At 38.5% G+C, this 22,908-nt stretch overlaps 1 protein-coding gene across 1 annotated transcript; it reads left to right on the top strand.

Moving 5' to 3' along the window:
- The first annotated feature begins 324 nt into the window (after window positions 1–324).
- LOC112556615 (exportin-6-like) lies at window positions 325–22,735 on the top strand. Its single transcript, XM_025225776.1, has 25 exons — window positions 325–483; window positions 698–788; window positions 1,180–1,292; window positions 3,497–3,694; window positions 4,218–4,377; window positions 4,544–4,678; window positions 5,199–5,444; window positions 5,794–5,995; window positions 6,314–6,440; window positions 6,648–6,757; window positions 7,119–7,227; window positions 7,628–7,720; window positions 7,998–8,227; window positions 9,561–9,653; window positions 9,924–10,074; window positions 11,056–11,202; window positions 13,173–13,362; window positions 13,822–13,977; window positions 17,753–17,867; window positions 18,178–18,237; window positions 18,681–18,792; window positions 19,145–19,300; window positions 19,834–19,932; window positions 20,442–20,672; window positions 20,910–22,735. Exons 1-25 carry the CDS (start codon window positions 481–483, stop codon window positions 21,009–21,011), a joined length of 3,429 nt encoding a protein of 1,142 aa, XP_025081561.1. The 5' UTR covers window positions 325–480; the 3' UTR covers window positions 21,012–22,735.
- The last annotated feature ends 173 nt before the right edge of the window (window positions 22,736–22,908 follow it).

Here is a 22,908-nt window from a genome sequence, read left to right on the forward strand (position 1 = left end):
GCATCTACAGGTCCCTACAGTGTGGTGATCTTTGGTCGAATCGACTTGCATGGTTGCATTGGTTGGTGGTCGAATCGACCGGTGGACATTACCAACATCGTCTGCTCCTAGACATGGCAGCTAGTCAATGGAAGGACGACTCCTTTGACTGCGCTTTGTGGGAGTATGAAATATTAAAATAATATCAATAATAAGGGATTTTTAAAATAATAGCCATATTAAGTTCTTTTATCTTCATTCACAACACACATATAAAATGTAAGGGTCCTAAGCAGACACAAAAAAGCGAAATAATAGTAAACTCCAGTGACATCAGGGGAAACTACTCGAGGTAATTTCCCCATAATGCTTGTTCAAAATGGAGACACTCATTGCTAACGTGAATGCTATAGACAATGTTTTGGTATTTCTGTAAATGTTTGTGGCTTTTAGATACATAGATAAGGTACCAGAAACATAAGCTTCAGCTTCTTCAGCAGTATGGTAAGTCTGTGCCTGGTTTGGTTTGGCATCGCAAAACTTCTGCTTAGAACTATATTTACATTTTCCTTCAGCAACATCCTCGTATTATACTTCGTATAAACATTACATTCATAGTAAAGTCTGCGTCGTGAGAATATGCATGAATATTGTGGGCAGTATCATACGTTTTTAGAAAATGTAAAACTGTCCCAGTCTTATCACCCTTTATGTGTAGGCGTCTAATATGGAATCTCTCCAGGCTTTGGAGACTTTGATGCTGGAATTCTTCACAGGATCAACAACAAACGAAAGAAAGCATGAAATAGGTAATATTTTATTGTTGCTCAAACTTGTTCTTATAATCGCTCATTCTCGTGCGTTTTAATTAGGGTTTTCAGGGTTATTCATAGTTTATTCAGAAAGAGTAAAGATGATAGCTGTATCGTTTCATTGTACGATTTCTTTTTTCTGTTTGTCGTAAGTTTTATTTTCAGATGCCTAATGGCTGCTGCCATACATCTAATGACATTATAAATATCAATTTCTTTCTTTAATCGTTTAATTCCAGAGAAATCATATTTAGTCTCCCATAAAACAGTTGTTGGAATTGGCAAATAATGTTGAAATATTTTTAAAGACATCTTTTGTCTGTTTAGCTGCAGTTAGAATTTTGCATATACATGTTAGTTATGTGTTTTTATCATTTTTATGTTGCAGAAAATGTGTTGAATAATTTCTCACAAATGAAGGACTCATGGAAGATGTGTTTGTTTTTCATTGGGAATACACACAATGAATATGTTATGATGTACTGCTTAAATGTACTGGAGGTAAGTGACACTGTGTTTTAGGCAATCTTTTTAGAATTATGCACATACATCCATTTTTGTATTTATTACTTATGAACAAAATAATTTGTTAGTCAGAGTTTTCTAGACAGATTGCTGTTATACATGAAGTCAGTCAGTCATTCGTCCCTTGACCGGCACTTGTCGTTAGTGGGGAGCACGTGGATGGATGTGGCAGCTGACAGGATCCACCACTCTTGCCTATTTTGGGCAATGGTGAGCAGGTGCTCTACAGGATGACCAATCCAGCCTTTAATGTTCATAAGCTAGTTCTTTCTTTGGCCACCGCATCATCAATTACCCTCCAAGGTTCCTTGTAGGATAGTCTTTGACAAGGTGTCATGTGGTGTCACATAGTCAAAGAAGATCATCATACGTTGCCTGACCATTGAAAGTAGAGGTTCCTGAAGTTCTGTGAGTGTTGAGATCTTGTTTCGTACAAATTCGTTGGTTCTATGTTCTTTGTATGAGATCCGGAGCAGCCTCCTCAGTCACTTGTTCTTAAATGCCTGGATTCTCCTTTCTGTTTCTGCAAGCAGAGTCCACGTGTCTCATCCCTAGAGCAGCAGGATTCCTAGAGCACCAGGGATGTGGACAGATTGTATTTGGTAGTGAACCTTATGTTATAGCTGTGCCAGATCCTAGCTAGTCTATCCATTGCCTCTGTTACTTTTACAATCCTGATGCAAACATCTGGCGTGGAGCTGCCATTCTTAGAGAGGGTGGCTCCCAAGTACTTGAAGCTGCTTACGTCTTTGTACCCTGTTCTTATAGATCTCTTTGCTTTGTTGCTGCCACTGATCATAACTTTTGCTCTTTTCAGTGCTGGTCTCCATTCCATATACAGCGGTCCGGTGGTGCAACGGTTAGCACCTGTCACCAATACAGAGAAGGTTGGCTGCCCAGAGTTCATTTCTCGTCTCGGGCACGCTGTTCTTTCTCTGCACGTGGCATCTATTTACAGGGCTGGCTGCCTTGCCGTAATATAGCCTCAGTTGCTGGCGTAAAACACCCATCCCCCCCACCTCTCCATTCCATATGCATTTGAACTGTCTGTCAATCTGTTTGTAAGGTCTTGCAGTTCTTTGTTAGTACCTGCTAATAGATGTATGTCGTCTGCAAAGCGTAGGTTGCACATTGGTCTTCAACCAGTGGAAATGGAAGTAGTATGATGGTTGTGGAGAGCTTCAAGAATAATATTCTCCAAGAAGATATTAAACAACACCAGTAATAGTGGAGATCCTTGATGTAAGCCTACTGCAATTTGAAAGTAAGCTCCTATTTGATTATTCAGAAGTCCTGTACCTGTTGAATTATTGTATAATGCTGCGATGACTTGAACAAGGTCTTCTTCGATGTTGAATTTTTGCATTGTGTGGCATAGACCCTTGTACCATACTCTTTCAAATACCTTTTTAAAGTCAATGAAGTTGTGGTAAAGGTTCCATTAGTGCTGAAGATGCTTTTCTATAAGAATGTGACAGTTGAAGATCTGCTCAACTGTGCTTCTATGTGATTTGAATCCAGCCTGTTCTTCTGCTAGCAGCTCCTCTGCAGTATTGCTGATGTGGTCCTGCATGACCTTCAGCATGATTTTACTTGAGTGGCTGATAAAGCTTATGGTTCTGTAGTTCTGGCACTGTTTGCTGTTTCCTTTTTTTCGGGAAGGGGTATGATTAGTTACTGCGTCAGTTCTTTGGGCCATTTCTTGTATTCCCAGACTCTCTGGCACAGGACAGTGAGGGCCTTTGTAGTTTCTTCCCCACTTTGCTTGAGCAGTTCAGATGGCACATTGTCAACACTTAGCGACTTTCCTCCCTTTAGACTGCATACAGCTCTTTCAATCTCCTCCCATAGGACTTATAGGTCTGTAGCTTCAATGTCTCTAGCCAGGTTATTTTGGAGGTGTTGGTCTTCAGCTGGAAGTTGTACAGGTCTTTGCAGTATGCAGTACAAATTGTTTGAATTGGTGAATTTGCAAGGAACAAAAATTATTGATTATGATAAATGCTATTTTCATATTTATCTAAGTTTATAATACCACGAAAAACTTGCTTTGCAGCAAATATTTTATTGCTAGTTTTTCTAGTCCTCTGTTCTAATTTCTGTCTTTACATTTTACCTCTCAAAATATTAACGTACAATGTCAGGATATGTTTTAAACAAAATACCCATTTTCATTTTAGTCGGTGATCAACAAGCAATGGCTTGGTGTAGGAAGTGGAGATAAAATGGAGATTCGTAACTCCCTGAATCAGTACCTTCTGGCTCATCATACAGCTGTACCTACTTACATTAGAAATAAACTGGTCAAACTTGTGGTGGATATTGGGCGCCTTGACTGGCCACACTTTTACCCAGACTTCTTACCTAGTATACTGCAGGTAAGGTTTTGAAAAAGTGGAGTATTTTTTTTTTTTCTAAATCTGATTGAGTTTACAGAGTAAAGGCTTACTTGAGCAACACACTACTTTCTTTTTTATTGTTATAGTTTAGCATTAATCTTTGACCATTGCCTATATTTGTAAACAAATATTATACTTAAAATCACCTAAATATGCAGCTTGAAAGTTTTCATCATTATTATTATGATTATTGCTATGACTCTTTCCTTACTTTGCACCCAGCATGTCCTCTGCAAGACATGGGGAGCTACTCGCACTCACATTCATTAACCCGTGAACCCTTTGCCATTACCTTTTTATCATTATTGAAATTTTGAGAGAGAGATAGAAAGACAAATTACTTTGGTATTGTAAGCTATTGGGCCCTCATTCCCCACTCTACCAGATGTGTTAATGCAACCTTCTACTGAAACTGCATGTGTTTGCATGCATCAGTGTGTGGATGCACGTTAAAATGCAAATGATTGTACACCTGCATGATGATCTGCACTTGTATTACCAGTTAGTGCAACATCCAGACACAGCCCTTCTTGGGGTGATTTTGCTTCACACGGTGTCAGAAGAGTTAGCAGCACCCCGTGAAGACTTGAGTATGGCACGTAGAGAAGAGCTGCACCGCCTTCTTCTGGCCCAAGTGCCCATCATCCTCCACCATTTAAACAGTACGTGTACATTTTACGGTTGTTATGTTTATTGTTGCAGATTATTTCTGATGTTTCTCCATCAAAGTTGACAGGCTTTTATGTTGTTCAGATATTTTTGCATGAACTGCTGTAGAATTTTGCCAAAGAAAAGGGACTAATAACTCTGCAAACTGTTTTGTCATAGATTTGCTGGAATCTGTTTTGGAGAAGCACAGGCACCTTGTTGCAGCCACACCGCCACCCTCACCAACACAAGGAGAATCTAAGAGTTCAAGACATGCTTCACTTTTGCTATTCTCCTCATCTCCTATTCGATCAGGTTAGCCATCATCATCTCTAAAGTGCTTTTCTTCAAGAAAAGTGTGTCACTCTGGTCTTCATGAGCAATGTATCCATTTGCAGGCTTTCTAAGCCCTTTCACATGCAGGCATGGCTCATTGAATCATATGAGAAAATGCTTATTTAAGTCATGCAGTTCTTGGCCACATGCAGCTTTGCAAGCATTGTCAAGTGAAACTTTATAATAATTTACTGTGAAGGAAAGTAAATCTTGTTGTCACTAGAAGTATCACCAACTGGTGATTTTCTTTTCTGTAGTTTATTTCAATAAACTGAAGAAAATTAAACTGACAAAATTTTCAAAGATGCCTGGTGATCATTTAGATTAAAGGTTAGACGATGGCTAGGATCTCATTTTCATTGACTTTTTTTTTCAAATCAGAAATTGTATATATGAAACAGATATTTTCACCTTATAGTCAGAGGCATCACTTTTTATTTTGGTGTATTTTAATGTTCGTATATATAAGAAAATGTGTTAGAATCATTTTTCATTCCAGATACTTTATTAAGCAGCATGTTTCGCAGTCCTGGTCGTGGAGCCCACATGGAGGCTTTACCACCACTAGATGAGGCCTCTCAGCAGCTGAGTGCAGCCACACTTACCTGTTTGGCTCACTATTTCACCTGGACTCCACTCTCCACCACCTTAACTCCTCAGCTGCTGTCAACAATATTTCACTTTGCAGCATTTGGCTGTGAAGGAAAAGCAAGCCATTCTAGCAGTGGAGGAACCAATACAACAGGTCGGCAAAGACTTCCTTGGAAAACAAGCTTTTAATTCAGCACCAGATTCATCTGGTGATCTTTCATCTATTTCACTGATCGTGTCTAATGTTTATTTTTGCATGTTTGAATAAGATTACTACTTGAATCAATTATAAATATGGGCATCTGTACATGAAAACACACACACACAAGTATGTGCATAGACATGCCATTGGGGGAGATCAGTCAAAAGAAATGCTGACAATTCATGAAGATGTTGCGCAGATGAGATGTGAAGATGAAGTATATAGTGGGTAGATTTCAAACAATATTGGCTTGCTGACCATGAAGAGGTTGTCATCTTTGTCACCTTATGACTTGTTGCAGGTGCATACAGCACGCAGACACCATACCTGGGTGTGTTGTCAATGAACTGTATCAATGAACTTTTGAGCAAAAATTGTGTTCCTCAAGAGTTTGAAGATTTCTTGCTGCAAATGTTCCAGCAGACCTTTAACCTCCTGCAGAAACTGACAAAGGAGAGCAGCACCAACTCCTCTGGCAATAGGCTTGAGGAACTGGATGAAGAGTGAGTTAACTTGGGGAATCTCACTTTCCATATTGTGCACATGGTTTCTAGATGTGACCAGTAAATCTTTGAATGATTTGCGGTGAACCATAATGGTTATTGCTTATTCGCTTTATACATTTTTAGCAGTTTGTAAAGATTGATTTCTGCATTATATGTGAAGGAGCTGTAGTTTTTTTTCTAAATGCAATTCTTACTATAATTTATAAAGACTGGGTTTTAGCTGTTATTACTTGCTCCTTATGGTCATTGCAGATTTATGTATGCTACATGTTACTTAGAATAATCTCAGAAGAATACTGTTGAATTGTGTTACAGTTACATGGAGAGATTCACTGATTTCTTGCGATTGTTTGTGGGTGTACATCTGCGACGGTTTGAGTCCAATCCAACTTTTCCTGTTCTTGAATTCCTGGCTTTGATGTTCAAGTACACTTTCCGACAGGTAGTAAGATTTACATGTTTCAAAAGAGTATTTAATTACAAGATCTATTTGGCAAGACATTCATTATCACATAAAACACTATCTGAAAATATTAACATATTTATAAAATTTATCTGTGAAATATATCTTTGTGAGAAAATAAAGAGCATGAACACATAAAGTACTTTATTGTTACAAGGGCTGAACTTTTGTGAACTTTAACTACAGCCAAATACTGATGGCTTTTTCCGCTGCTTGGACATCTGGGTCACATTTCTGGACTACCTAAGTACACGACTGCAAGAACGTTCTGCAGATAAAGTTTCTATTTTAGGAAGGTAAGAAGACAATAGAATTTCTGATATGTTTATATTTATATTACAAATAAACACTAAAAAAATAAGTTTGGTATAAGTAGATAGCATTATAATAAATGTGTGTTGGGGTTAGCTTAGATTAGCCTGTAGAGAGGGATGATGCTGGTTTGATATCCTGCTCTGAGTTTGTGTGTGTGTGTGTGTGTGTGTGTGTGAGTCCTTAACATTATAATTATCAACCAGTCCTTATGCATTGCGAAGAATGATTGAAATGTTTGGTTTGTAAGGGAAAATGTATTTGCTGCTTTATTAGAAACTAATATGTGGGGATACTCACATACAGTCACATTTTTCTCACTTTCAACATCACTTTCTCTGACAGGTACAAGGAAGCTCTCACCTCTTTGGTCTCCAACATTCTTCAGAAGTTGTTGTTTCGCTTTAACCAGTCACAGCTAGAAGAACTGGATGATGACACACTAGATGATAATGTAATTATTGTTCACTTTTGCACTATTTTCACAAAATTAAATTTAACAAGAAACCTCAATTGTGCATAATTCCTTTTGTCACATTGTGAAAGAAAAACAAACCAACAACAACAAAAAAAGAACAAAGAAGGGTTGGTGGCTTTGGAAAATCTGCTGGTAGAGGCATAAGCTCATTTTCTTTTTTTTAAATTACAGAATGTGAAATGGGTAAAAAAAGAAATATGTGTGTAATATGTTTTTTGTGGTTGTTTTTGGCAGTCCTGTAGACATCAATACTAGACATAGCCTAAAAGAGGCACCAAGAATGATAATTTCTGTTAAAAAAAATTTTTTGAGATGCTGCAAGCTGTGCATATAAGTGGTTACATTGCAAGCTTTCATAAAAGTGGTTACATTGCAGAGTGAGACAGAATGGCAGCATTTCCTGTGTCAATGTCTGGAGGTGGTAGCAAAAGTGGCAGAGCTGTTTACAGCAGAAACATTTCAGCTTATTGTGAGTTTTTTAATCGCTGAAAACAGTATAAAATACATGTTTTAAAAATTTTTAGTCATTTTAACAATTTATTCTTGAAATCCAGGCTCCAGCAGTTGCCATTGTCCTGAGTTCATTTTGTTACTTTCAGTACGAACTCCTTGAGTCAGTTCTCTTAAAAAAATTGTTGGCTGTTTATTGATACTGCTAAGACAGTGTTGTAAGTTTGATTTTATGCTTGAAGCCATCCTATTTCCATGTTAAGCATTTTCTCACCCACCTGTGATTTTGTTTACAGTGGGAACCAACCCAAGAACATGTGGATATTTACTTTGGACTTGAGAAATATATCACAAATGGAGTGCAGGGGCGACGTCTGACCATCACAGCAGAAAATGACTGCCGAAGACTCCATTGCACTTTGCGAGACTTATCTTCACTCATTCAGGCTGTGGGGCGTTTGGCAGACCATTTTATTGGAGAACGCTTTGCAGACAGATACTCTAACGCTCGAATGCTTGTTGAACGGTAAAATGTTAAAATATTTAATAAAATTACCATTTAAATAAATCAGAGATAAGTTTCATATTTAAATATATGGTTGAAATACAATGGAACTAATTTTCAAACGTTGAAAGTTTATGTAGTAATGCTTGCTATGTAATAATAATGAAGTTGTAACTTGTCATATTCCAGCCTTAAGGGCAAGCTTATGGTTCTTTAAAGATAATAATAAATACTTAGTACACTCCTGATAAAGGAGCTCATAGCAAAGTTTACAGTGTCTATACACACATACGCTTGCATACATACACATACATCTCTTTTTAACCAGTCAGCCACCCAGTGCATATCTCCTACATTTAAACAATAATAGCAGCTGGAGAAAAGTGTTAGAGTCAGCCCAAGTAGGCATATTGGGAAAAAAATATAATTTCAGGCAAGATAAGGAAAGAGCAGTGTCCCTGAGAAGAATCTATTAAGAAGAAGAATTAGAAGAGTCCAGGAAGCAGATAAAAAAATGTAGTGAGTTGTGTCAGGAGTTCATTATTTATACACATAATTTATATTCAGAATCTATTTAGATGAGAATGCAGCTAATGATCAGTCATGAAATTTCAGTACTGTGTGTAGGTAGGCTAAAATGTCAGTACTCAACGTATCTAAAGACAACAACAGGAATGTAGGGTCCGCTGCTGGCATTGAGATATCTCCAGAATAGTGGTGTCCTACTGACTGGTGGCTCTTTACCATGGTTCTTCACAACACTGAACCAGAAGTTGCATATTTCTCCAGAGCCAGCCATATCGTTCCACTAGATAACTGTGTAGCAGACAACAGATTTCATGATAGCCATGTAACAGTGAAACTATATACTTCATATTTTCAAGAGGATCACTTAAGAGTTGCATTATCATAATTAAATCTAGGCAGTCCCATCATCACTGTGTCTGTGACTGTAGATTGCAATTACCATGCTTAATAAGTATCAATTGATTAGCACAAAGTGAAAAAAACTTGACAGAGGAAGAAACAGTCCTCCAGGATAATTATGAAGATCACAACAAAAGGCTCAGACCTAACTACTGACACTAAAATTAAAATTAACTCATTAAAACACAAAAAGGCAGAGACCTGGAACCTTTAACTTATATGTGGTAAGGCTAAAAAAGACAGCAAGAATTTTGCATGAAAAAAAAAATTAAGGATTAGAGAAGGAGTTACTCTTTCAGTTCTTTATGAGTAAATTTTGGGGACATTGGAATTTACCAGAAGATGAGATTTTGCAAAAAGGGGCAAGCAGGTAGCTGTTTTATTAAAATCGCTATTTTCTTCAGCATATTCATATATTTAATTGCAGCCTGGTTCAAGTTGTCTCATATGGGTCTAAAGTGAAATTGTTTGAAGTGTCCACAACAACAGAATCTGTACTGCAGCAGGATTTTGTGCAAGTGTAAGTTATTGTCTTTGAAAAGGATTTAAAAAAATTTTTTTCCATCTTTTTCGCTTTGCTATTTTGATATAGGCAAAGGGAGAGAAGTAGACTAGAGAGAGAAAGCTATGGATACAACACATGATTGGGTATTAAAATACAACTGGTCATATGATGTTGAAAAGAAAATGCACAGGATTGTCATGTTTCAGTGGTATGTCTGTCTCGTCTAAAAATATCAATATGTGTATGTTGATCAATCTTTGACTTGTAGTCTTTTGTGCTTTACAGACATGCCCAAGCTCTTGCAGCCATAAAAGCTTATGCCCCTTGGCTGGAGCAGCTGTACAGTGAATCTGTACGGACTAATCAGGAAAGGGATAAATTCTACAACATGATTGTGACATTAATTGAATCACTTTCTCCTCTCATTAATAAACAGGTTGCTCTTTTTAAACATGCATATTTTTACACTTCTATGTTTACAAGGAGTCTTTATGATAGTTGTCAGAGTACATAGGGAAAAGTGAAAGAAAAATGACCTATTGTTTACACTTGCAAGTTTACTTGCCTGAGCATAGCAAGAATGAGCCTTTTCCAAATCATCTTATCATTGTTTAGTTAAGCCATTCAATGTGATCTGTCCTAAACTGATTGGTAAGTAGTTAATGGTCATCTGGCTGTGAAAAATGAACAGTTTCACTTTAGAAAAGTAGTAAGGATTGATTTTGAAATAACCTTACTTTCTGTGTAAGTGAGCTGTGCCTCTGATTCTGCAACACCTAGATTGAACTCTCTAGTCATTACAGTAGAGTCGGTGTCAGTAGTCTTATGGTTGTTGGGAAGTGAGGTATTGGGACCCTCATTTATCTTGGGGCCAGCTTTTGTGAGAGTGATGCCCATCTCTCCCTTGTTGCCTTACCCAGTCCTCTACAAGTCAGATACTCTGCAGCTGGGTTGACTGAGAGAGGAGGTGTCAAATACACTGTGTCACATGAGTATCAAATTGGCTAGTGCGCACACCTTCAGGTTTAGTCGCTGTTGCCCTGGACACTAGGATGTCCACCCCTCCATTATGAGCCATTGTGGAATGGGTACGTAACTCCTTAGAGAGCCGCAGAAGAGATGGAGGTCTTCCTTATGAAAAAGCTAGTGATAAGATGAGTAGACTTTCTAAAATCCCACTCCCATATGTGGCTGTAAAGCAACAGTACTATCTTCATTATTATAATGCTTGCAGGTATTGAAAAACAAAGGTCACAGGTCCCTAGCTGAGCATGCCAAGATTACATTATGTATTTCCTTTGCTTCATTTGTATTAAAGTCTAAAGTCTTGTGCATTTCATCACAACTAATTGCCAGATCTGATTTTTTTTTTATAATCAGCATTATTTGCTGTAGATCTACCTTTATTCTGCTACAGGTTCCAGAGAGAGTAGTCCATTCTGCTGTGCATCTCTTGCTGTCAATCACCACAACAGTCCGGCCTCCATTTTTGCTACGGCTGCCAGCAGTGCAGACACTATACACAGCTGCCAGTCAAGGGGCCTGTCAGGGACTCAGCATTGAGGTCAGTGCATGTCTTCATGCTCATAACCTTGTCAGTTTAGACTTTTGAATAATCTGTAGATCTTTTTGGAAGTCTGCTTACATGAGATTTCTTATGGCCTTGATAACTGTATTTTTCATATTGATGTTGTCAGAGCTTTCAGCAGATTTCCTCCGTTGGAAAAAAAAAATTCTGCCCACCAAAAAAAGAAAGGGATCAGGGTTTGCAAGCATTTGATATTGTAGTGCCTGAGGAAGGATGTTAGTGCTTTCAACAGAGATCACAGGAGAGTGAACAGAAGCTCAGGGAATAGTTTTTCAGCTAGTCAAGCAATCTTAGGCCGTTTCTACCAGTCATTTAGTAAAAGTCTTTTATCCTTTTCATTTGTATGCTGGTTTCGCAATCTCTTTGTCTATGACAGGAATAGTCTGAACAGTATTGTCCACATCTGTTCTAAGATAATTGGTATTCAACAGAGGGATTTAGCTTCTTTCTGTGATCAACAAATAGCAAGGAAAGCTTCACGCATTTTATCAATACCTGAACATGTACTAACGAGAGAATTAGTATTATTAAGCTCAGGTAAATGTTATTCCATGCCAATATTTGAAAGTAATAAACACCTGAAATCATTTGTGCCATCTGCGGTCCAGCTCCTCAACCTCAGATAAAATGTCAATGGTGTGTGTGTGATTTAGGTGTGCACATGATTGTTCTTGATGTAAGTTTGTTCTTCTTTTATATTATATTTATATATATAATTGTCACTTGCCTTCTTTTTTCATTGCTAATATTTTTAATTTTGACATCTTTTAACGCTGCATCTTGCAATGAACTTTATTTTTACTTTTATTTCTGACTTGTACCTGTAACTAGAACACCTCCCCATGTTCTAATTGCCCATTGGGACTAATAAAGTTGATCATTGTCATTAGAATGGACAGGTGGGAGGAAGTTTGCTATTAGTGATTGGGGATGGGGTTGGTGGAGAAGAGATGGGGGCCTTTCCCTCTAGAAAAAAAACGTCAGGGCTACATTTAAGACAGCCGGCAAAGCAAGTCATAGATTAAAGGGTAGAATTTGATGACCTGTGACTGCAATAATGAAGGCACAATGCAAAATGTAGTGTATGTATTGAAGTTTAATATTTTGCTTAGAGTAGTAACAACTACTTTGACATATAAAAGAATTGCACAATTTCTCGTCTGCTTATCAGAGCTTAGTGAAAGTAAATACATTGGAATTTCAGAAATGGCTTGGTTAGCCAAAGAAGATTGAAATGAGTAAATATTAATAGGCTGGAAAATTCACTTAAAGATACCAAGTTAAGACTGCTGGTGGAGATTGTTAGTCAAGATGTCATTTTAGTTATAAGAAGAAAAATCTGTTGGTCTGATTAATTTAATCTACATCTTCAGTTTGAGATTATCAAAGTATTGATAGCAATGATAACCTGTTATCCAATATCTGTGTTGGAAAATTGCCAGCGCCTTTTTGTATTTTCAGAAATTCATACTCTTTGACCAAACTAATTCTGCAATTGATCTCTGTTGTCAGTGTGTGATTCTGTGTTCTGTTTTTGACTGAGTGATTTGAATTTGAGAATGCCCCATCCTTGCCTGTAAGATTTCCTCCTTTTTTTAGGCTGGGCTATTACAAGGCCTGTGTCTGGCCTGTTTGTTGAGAGGTAATAATGAGTTTAAATGTGCATTTATTTTGTCTTGTTTCTTTTCCACTGAGAATGAACTAAATGAGAGCAACCTTTACATTTTCATGCTTTATTCACTAGCAGCAAATCCTTTAAGATTTGTAGTTTCTGCCATCACTTCAAATGATGTACACACATTACTAGAGGAATAGATATGTTGACCTGCAATGTCAGATTGGAGTATCTGCTGCATTGGGTGCTAGCTTTCATACATGTTTAGAGTGGCCTTCCAATACAGTTTGTCAAGTCTTTCTGAACCTCCCGGGATTGCTGTTGCCTGCAGGTACAGCTGCTATTATACCGCTCCTTGTCAGATTACCTGCTCTTGCCATGGCCGAGCCTAGCTGAAGGAGAGCAGGATTGGACAAGTCGTGCAACCCATCACCAAACCTTCACTAATGAACTTGCCAAGAATTTTGTGGCACTTAAAGGCTCTCTTGACCTAGCCACGGACAAACAGTTACAAGAGCGAGGCAAGTTGAAAGGCTCAGATCTGTAGTCGTCAGAAAGCTACAGATCACAGAAATATGTTTAAATGTTGTTCTGTGGTAGTCTTTCGTTTATTCATGCTAATCTTTTATTCAGGCATTATTCTCATTATTTGCAGCCCTATGCTCCTTGAGAAGTAACAATAAACTAAAACTATTCGCATTATTTTCTTCTTTTAATTTGGCCTTTTTTTTTTTCCTTGCAGTTTTCTCTTCCAAATAATTTTGTGAACAAAGAATCAACATTAGGCCCAGTTTTACTGTTTTTTAATTTTTTTTATTTATTTATTTTTTTTTTTTTGCTTTACTGTATTAGTCAGTCACTTTTCTAGCAGATTTCCACCTGTTGTAAAAGAGCCACCACATCAATCATCCAAGTCATTAGACAGTATAATGTTGGGCCATGACCCCACTGTTGTGACCAAGATGTAATCTGGTCTGCAGCCAAATCAGTCATCAGGAAGGCTATGCGAGTGTGCCAGGACTGGATTGAGTCAGTAGCTGGGGAGGTAGTTCGAACAAAGCAACTGCTGTACCAGTCTTTGACACCTGTCATAGAGACCACCTTGGGCATCTTTCCTATCTACCTGAGCCAGACAGGTATGCTTTGGGGCTTTATTTCTTGCCACTGTTGTACCTGATAATGCTTGTATGTCACAACACTCCAGCATGCATGGGACTTCATTACTGGATAAGTGACTCAGAGTCAAGGCCAGTGTCAGTTTTGGCTTTCCTTTAGAGAGACATTTTCCAGCCGTTGGTTGCTAAGATCTACACACAGACACACCATTTGTTTACAGATGTAAATGGATGTTTTAAAAAATGGAAAGGTTCAAACTGTTGTGTCGTTGGATGTCCTATCAATAAAGCCTTGACAAGATTTGGCATTCATATTGATTCCAAAAGAAATTAGTGGTAAAACAAGTCAGTAGAATCTGACGATGTTTTTATATGATAAAATTGTTGATAAACCCAAATGCATTTTCTGTAAACAAATGCAATACATGTTACAGAAAATGCTACTGTTGACTTTGCAATTTTCTTTAAAAAGGTTTTGATGAAATAAAAGCTTAATTACTCACTTCTAAAATGCAGTAAATGAAGGTGCATGTTTGTCTTGTCTTAATCATGCATTCAGCCTGACATTTTGCATGTTCTTCCACAAAGACAGCTAAATCTGCCTCTGCAGGCCCTGTTTACCTGTTTATTTGAATTTCTGCAAAAGCAATGACAACAGCAACAACCAGTCAAGGTCACATACACTACCCATGAATCATTTAGCTAAAAAGTAAAAGTTTGCTTTCAGATTAGTGACTTTGCATGCATATAATGCAGTAACATATCCTAAAAGAAACACTATCCTTTCTGACAGCTCAGTTCTTGTTCAACTATTGCTTTTCTTCGGATGCACAGCCTGTGGCTTTGAAAGATAGAAGTTCTTATAGGAATTGACTGACCATACAGCGGAATCATTTGTCACTCTTTTGAGGAAGTCCTGACACTGTCACTCGGGAACCAGTGCCCTCTAAATACATATGAAATCCTGACATCATCTGTTAGGGTCTGCATTGCTCTGCTCACAACTTCTCAGTGGTAAGCGATGCCTTTTGGACCTGATGGCCTTGTCACAACATGATGCATGTGTTGACTCTTGTTGACAATGTTGACTCTTAGGCTTATTGTCATTTCTCTGGGCTGGTTGTTGAGCAACAAAGTCTGTGGTTCCAGCTCATCTTCTCAGCCCTGATGCAAGCTAAGCTAATCATGTATACCAAGGTAACATGAAATAAGACACTGTATTAATAAAATCCGTTGTTGAAAAAAAACTTCTGTTCAAGAGAAATCAATAAAAAATAGATACAAGAATAAATGGCTATCTCATAATCTATCTATCTATCTATTCCTCTTCGTGCATCAGGTTGCACATAAGGCCTCAACCAGAGTCCGCCACCGATGTCGATCGGCTGAAACCCGCTCTAGGTGACCCATGTCCAGCCCTTCCTTTCATCTCCCTTCCACTGTTCTTCTCCAAGTTTCCTTTGGGCGGCCTCGTTTTCTTCGGCCAAATGGAGTCATCGTAGGGCGACTGTGGAAAGGTCTGCTGTCTGCTGGCGGAGCACATGTCCAATCCATCGCCAACGCCTTCGTTGAACCTGCGTGGTGATGGACTCGGTTTCAGTTCTTCGGTGGAGTTCTTCGTTGCTGATGGTATTTGGCCAAAAGATGTTAAGTATGCGCCTGAGGCATCTGTTTTGGAAGACATCAAGTCTGTTACTGATGGTTTTGGTCATCTTCCATGATTCTGATCCGTAAAGGAGGGTGCTGATCACATTTGACTTGAAGATTCTCAGTTTGATCTTCTGGCTGATGTTTTTTGCCTTCCATGTGCTCCTGAGTGAGGCGAAGGCCTGGCTGGCTTTCGCCAGTCGGGCTCGAATCTCCACCTCCGCATCCCCGGTGTTTGACATTTTGGACCCAAGATAGGTGAAACTGTCAACTTCCTCAATCTCTTCTCCATTTAGTTTGATGCCGTCTTGGACTCTAGCGTTCACTCTCATACTTTTCGTTTTCTTTGTGCTGACCTTCAAGCCAAGGTTTCCAGCTGTTTCTGAGAAGGCATTAGTTTTTTCATGCATGTCTTGGTGGCGGTGTGACAGCAGGGCAATGTCATCAGCAAAGTCCAAGTCTTCCAGCGTTGTTGTTGCTGTCATAGTCATGGTCCATCTGATCCTCTCCTCTCACTGTCGTGGAAGTCTTCATGATCCAGTCCATGGCCAGGATGAAGAGGAACGGCGACAGAATGCAGCCCTGCTTCACCCCGGTACTGACGTTGAAGGGGTCTGTGAGCTCCGTGTCACAGACAACCTGGGATTTGAAATCGCTGTACAGCATTGCAATGACCTGAACAAGTTTTGCAGGGACTCCGTAATGCTCAGGATCTTCCATAAGGACTCGCGGTGGATGCTGTCAAAAGCCTTCTCCAGGTCGATGAAATTGATGTACAGCGGTGTGTTCCATTCGTTGCTCTGCTCCAGAATCTGTCGCAGAATGAAGATGTGTTCGGAGCAGGATCGCCCAGGACGAAATCCTGCTTGCTGTGGTCGGAGGTCTTTCTCAAGAATTGCCGTCAGTCTTGACAAAACAATCTTGCTGAAGACCTTGCTGGTGAGGGAAAGAAGTGTTATACCCCTTCAATTATTGCAGTCTCCAAGATCTCCTTTCTTGGGTAACTTGAAGATGAGCCCTGTCTTCCACGCAACAGGGACCTGCCCTGATTCCCAAATTTGTCTGAAGATTTCAGTCAGCTTGGGAGCTGTCACATTCACATCTGCTTTCAACATCTCTGCTGTTATTCCATCTGCCCCTGGTGCTTTGCCGCTCTTCATTGTCTTGACTGCTGCTGTCACTTCTTCCAGGCTTGGTGGGTCTGTGCAGATGTCAAGGTCTATAGCTGCTGGCTGGATGTCTGCAAGCTGAGGGGGATCTGGTCTGTTCAGAACCGACTCAAAATGTTCCTTCCAGCGCTGTAGTTTTTCTGCCTCTCCCTCGATGACATTACCGTTCACGTCTTTCACTGGCACATCACTGTTCTTAAACCCGTTGTTTAGCTGTTTGTTTATCTTGTACAGTGTCTTCAGGTCATTTTTACTTGCTGCATTTTCTGCTTCATCTGCCAGTTTCTCTATGTGGTCTCTTTTGTCGGTTCTTGCCATCCTCTTTACCTCTTTGCTATCTCATAATAGGAAGCACAAAAAATGATTATTTTTACCCCGTATTTTTGGGAAGGTGTAGTTTCTATTCCCATACATGTACTCCAAAACTCCAAATTTGTGGTTTCTTGGCTTTTAAGGAAGTGCAAAACATGAGGTCTGAAATTTTACAGTCCTCATCTGGTCATTTAGGCTGGGCTATTACAAGGCCTGTGTCTGGCCTGTTTGTTGAGAGGTAATAATGAGTTTAAATGTGCATTTAAAGGGCAGCAACTGGGGGCTTGGGTAGATGAAGAGTAACCAGTTTTATAATTCGTCACTGCCCTGCAGCCTCACGCAGGGCGCCAGCTACAAAAGCATTGATCGGACTTGTATAGTAAAGTCTGCTTCTCTTTTCTTCATACCCCATACTGTAAATCAGTTCCTCTTTCTGTACTTGCAAGAAACCCTAGTCGGGCAGGAAAATCTTTTTTTTAATATATGACTGCCTACAAATGAGTCTTTTAAATAAAAAAAATTACCCACAAGGCTGTAATTAGAGTATACTTAAGAAGAAATTTGAAAACTGCAGGTGAGCATTATACTGCTTATCACCTTGTAGCACCTTGTATCCACATCCATATCATGCCTTACATGCTGTTCATTTACCCTTCCTTTTCTTCCAGACATTGTGGATGACATCATGAGTTTTTTCCTGGCTTTATTCCAAGGACTGCGGGTACAGATGGGGGTACCCTTCACAGAACAAACCATCCATACCTTCATAAGTCTTTTCTCCAGGTTAGAATTTATTCAGATAAGAGTATTTAGTATCAAGCTGTTAACCACTCACTCTCAACACTTTCAGCAGGAGAAAATATTAGATTCACAGAGAAGTGAAGTGTCAAAACATTTTCACTATAATGGCATCCTGCTTCCTGCAAGAAAACATTCTGAAAATGGCCGAAATGTTTACTGGAAGAAACCTGTTAAAAGACATTTTTAACTTGATTGTTTAGATTGGATGGGGGTTGTAAATTTAAGACCTTAGAGATAGAAAAAGTATACCTTGCATTGACAAGCAGATCACATCACTACATTATGTCTGCAGGGAGCAACTGCTGGAGACCATCCAACAGGAGACTGGTGTTGCTTTTAGGGTCATTGAGAAGTAAGTGGTCTACTTTAGGGTTGTACGGCACTGGTCTATGCAGAAGGGAAAGGAAACAAAAGTAGTATCAATATATGTGCACACATGTTTTTGTGACTATTTAATGTAAATCATTCTACATGTCCTTTGTTATTTATGAGGATGTAAATGTAGCATTTGGTAGGACAAAGGATGGAATTATCAATCATAGAATAGTTATTTTAAAAAATCTTTGATCCAAGATGGAAACATCCAAGGTAACATAAATCCTTTAACTCTTTGCAATTTGGAAAGTGGATAGTACAAAAGCTATATTGATAAGTAACAAACACCAAACAATTAAGAATTTGATATGATTACCTTATATGAACATTTATAGTCCTGTTACACTTGGTGTGTTGATTGCATAAAAACATTTCTTTGTGAATGATAACATTGTTTGGCTTATACCATATACTCTCTAGGTTTCTGAAGATCTTGGAGTTGATAGTAGTGGAACCTGGCTCAGCTTTCAAGGCCTTTCTGCCTCAGGTTATCAGCATCTGCATGGAACAGATATATCCCATAATTTCACCAGTGAGTTTCCGTGGACTTTTTTTTATTTTCGACTTTTTTGTGAGTTTTTTAATGGTACTTGTATGTAAATACAATCATCAGAGACAGTCCATGACTTGCAACTGTGCAGAAGGAAGATGAGGGGCTTACAGCAGCACATCAGTTACAAATATAAACACTGGCAATGGCATTTCTTCAGAATTACTACCATTATCCAGTATTATGTAGTACCACTATCCATTACCATTTAGTAGATTATCATTTTTGTCAGGGCTGCTGTACTAGTTAGTTTAAAATTTGAATCATCTATTCTACCAATTGTCAAGCTCTGTTTGTTGCTGTGCATTGTTATCATGTGTCTTGTGTGGTGAAGAGGCAGTCTCCAGACATCAAGAATGTGCTTTATGAGCTGCTCCATACACTAGTTGCCAACAACTGGCGTTACTTCTTTCCTGGCAATGTTTTATCTGCTCTGCAAAAGCTTGAGGAAACTGTTGAGCATAGCAGCGAGTTCACAGCGATTTTCCAGGTTGGTTTGTTGAGACTCCGTCTGTCTAGTTTTAAGTAACTAGGTACATATTATACCTTGCATAGAGTATTGTGCTCAAATAGGGACCATCACAGTAGGGTCCTAGGTCATTGATCATTCACACAACTAGACACATCGTAACCCTTTGCACTCATTCTCTTTTACTAAAATCATCAACACCCTACTTTTTGACACATTTCCAGTTTCATATAAATCACATTCGAGTACAGCAGTTGGGTTTTTGGCGGGTGGGGGGGGGGGTTATGTGTAATTAAAATTATGTGCTTTACAGTTGTGAAATCTGTTATTTCTGTATTTAAATTTTTGTCTTTAAACTGGTTACTCACAGAAAGATGATTCCTTATAAATGTAACCTTATTCTTATTGTCAGTTTAAACTGTGTCTATGTGTAATGTGATTTAAACCTGATACATCTTGTAGCATCTGTGACCTTAAACTTGAAATGATTTCTTATGCTTAAAAACTTTGCTTAAAGAAGTTGAAACTTAACATGTGTTTTCCTTGTTGTGTAGGCTTACGGACAATCCTTCCTGCAACCTGACATTGCCATATTCCGGCAAAATCTAGAGTCTTTGAATAGCCTTGATTTCAAATGGAAACTTTACTCAAAGGTGAGAAAAACATAAGAAAGCTATAATTCTGCTGGTTTACTTTATTTTTCAGTCTCAAAGTCAACATCAGCAGCAAGTCCTTTCTATAGTAAAACTCAAAAATGCAACTCGGGCATGAGACTGCCATAGCAAAATGCTGAGCAGTTATGTTGAGCAGTTAACTGTAAGAACAGACTGCAGTTTGTGGATCGTGCAGTATATGCTTATCATGTTACATGATGTGTGATTATGAGCTGACAAAATAAGAGTATATTACATACATTTTGAGCACAGACAAGTGTTGCTGAATCGGGTGGTTCTTGATAGCGTGGGCCATTTAAAAAAAAATCTCTGTAAATGGATGTGAATTCTTCTTAGTATACTATGCAATCCATTACTGGTTGTTTGCAGCAAGATTAAGTTAACATTGACTACAAAAGATGTTTTGAGACTGGATGATAAAACACTGACCCCGGTCACAATGATGAAAATAGTAATCATCATACAACTTCATTTGTCAATATCTTTAGGCCATCTTCCGTGAAACCATGTTGTGGCAGTTCCTTACAGTACTCCTTCAGGTTTTGGTGCACAAGTCTCATGACTTGCTGCAGGAAGAAGTAGTGATCACAGTTTACAACATGGCTGCTGTGGACTTTGACACTTTCTATGCCAAGTTTCTACCTCATTTTCTGACCAACTTTGATGGCCTTGATGACAACCAGAAACATGTTCTAGTTCAGAATTTCAAGATAGAAAAGGTGGGTAGTTTTCTTAAAGACTCACCCATGTGTAGTTTTTGTTTGGAATGGCAAGTATTAATCCATTACAAGGTAATAATTTCCAGAATTTAACCCAGTACCTCTTTTCTGTTTTGCAAGATGCTACTTTCAAACAGATTTAATCATATCAGTATTTCAGTTTTTAACTGCTTTAAAAAACAAAGTAGACCTAATCCACAAAATAGCTTTTGACATTTTGTTTCTTTTTTACAACAGGACTTGCCATCCTTTACCCAGTCTGTACATCGCTTCACCAATGACATGAGATACTACAGACAGATTAATAGCAGCCTACCTGCAGGGTCCGTTACTTTCTGAAAAAGACGAACAGCTTCTTGTCTTTTTGGTCCAGGTATACAAATGGATGGATCCTGTGGATGTTTCAGAAAAGTGTTCTCTCTTGGAGATGGTGTCTCATGGGAATGTGATTTCTGTCTATTTTATGTTGAAGAAGGTGGTTTCAGGTTGAAACATGCTGAACAAAAGTCAGACATGGTTGAAACAGAATTTTCATACTGACTTCTTTGCCATAACTCCAGAACTCGACCGTTTCAGTATCTTGTGGCTCAGATCTTCCTAACCCAGTTCTGACAGCATTAATACATATGGCTGTAAATAGCTAGCATCTGCAAGCAAACATGCAGTATAGTAAACAAGCATTTATTTCTCACACAAGAGGGACCATCTTTGTGTTGCATTTTCAGGTTTATATAACATGCCAGATAAAATCTGCCTGCAAGCATTTATCACTTTTTTGTTGTAACACTGCCTAGATAAGAACTCACAATATTCAAGCAGGACAAGAGAGATGGATGGTCTCTTGATAGTGCTGACCCTGTCTCTAATCCTGAGATTAAAGAGATCAAGTGTTCACAAAACCCCTCCTGACCCCTCTGGGATTATGCTGTTTGCGGAAAAAAAAAAAGGTTAATGACTGTATCTTCAGGGAGATGAAAACACATAAGTAGATACTGCAGCATTGAAATGGACTGATGCCTGAGGAAAGCTCTCTGGTAGTGGACAGTCATTGGAAGAATTCTTTCTGTTGGTGCCAACAATTTTATCCTTTTAAAATTTCAGCTTTGATGTTGAATTGTTTAGTCAGAGATAATCCAGAGATTTAAGAACAAGTGCATGTGCTGATTGCTGCTGTCAGCTAAAGATGTGGTCAGTACGCCACTTGACACACATAGGAAGCTTTCCTGCTGTACAAATAAGCACAGTTTACAGAGCCTTCTGTAAACTTTCTTTTACTTTTTTGTGTGTCACAGTTTACTTGTTTTAGCATGTAACAAGTGTTTGTGTGTGTGTGCAGGGGTGCATGTGTGAACATATGTTTGAGCATTTGTTTGATTCTGTTCAACAGTGAGTAAGAGAACATTACTCAGCACTTAAAAACACATTTCCAAAAACTGACAGATGTCAGGAATGGAGGTTATGACTGTATGAACTGGAAACTGTACCACTGAATGACTGATCTGAGACAGTGAAAAAAGCCTGGCACAATACTGTAGGTCAGCACAATGCTGACTGCTTCTGAGGGTGACAAAAGACAGTTTGTCTCAAGCTGAGCAAGTCCACTGAGGTTAAAAAAATTGTTATACAACTTTAAAAAAAAAATAAAGGCAAGAATTTGGTGGATCCCTGATTATAAGCCTTAGCATAGAAATTCATCTATGCAATGATGTGACCTGTTGATGTGTGTGAGCAAAAGCTAACACATTCTTGCTTTTTGCTGTTCTACTCATTCCTCTACTTGTTCTAGTTGAAAAATTAGACATTTATCATTTTTGAATGAACAAATGTAATCATTTTGTTTTGAACTGCCTGAAAAATATTTAGTTTTTTGCCTTTAGCAGAAGCTGTTACAAAGCATTTCTTTGTATATCTCTCCTCTGAAACTGAAGAGAATAGAATTGGAAATGAAAAACATAAATTATGCTGACATTAAGCTTTTTCATGGAGAGAATGATGCCAGTTCTTTCATTCTGCTTTTAGTCTCGCTTGCTCTTGCCTTCAAATAAAACTAATGGTTCATAAAAGACTGTGTGTGTGTTTTAGACAAAGAAAAGAGTATGCACACCAAATCATCGTTGATACTATCCTAAGCATTCTGGAATTCAGTACCATGAAGAAAACAAAAGCATAAATGTAAAAATAATAAAGGAAATTCGCTTTGCCTGTAAATTGTTTTAAGATTCAAAGATATCTGCTT

This window comes from Pomacea canaliculata, linkage group LG1 (genome assembly GCF_003073045.1).
Source record: "Pomacea canaliculata isolate SZHN2017 linkage group LG1, ASM307304v1, whole genome shotgun sequence".
Taxonomy (NCBI): Eukaryota; Metazoa; Mollusca; class Gastropoda; order Architaenioglossa; family Ampullariidae; genus Pomacea; species Pomacea canaliculata.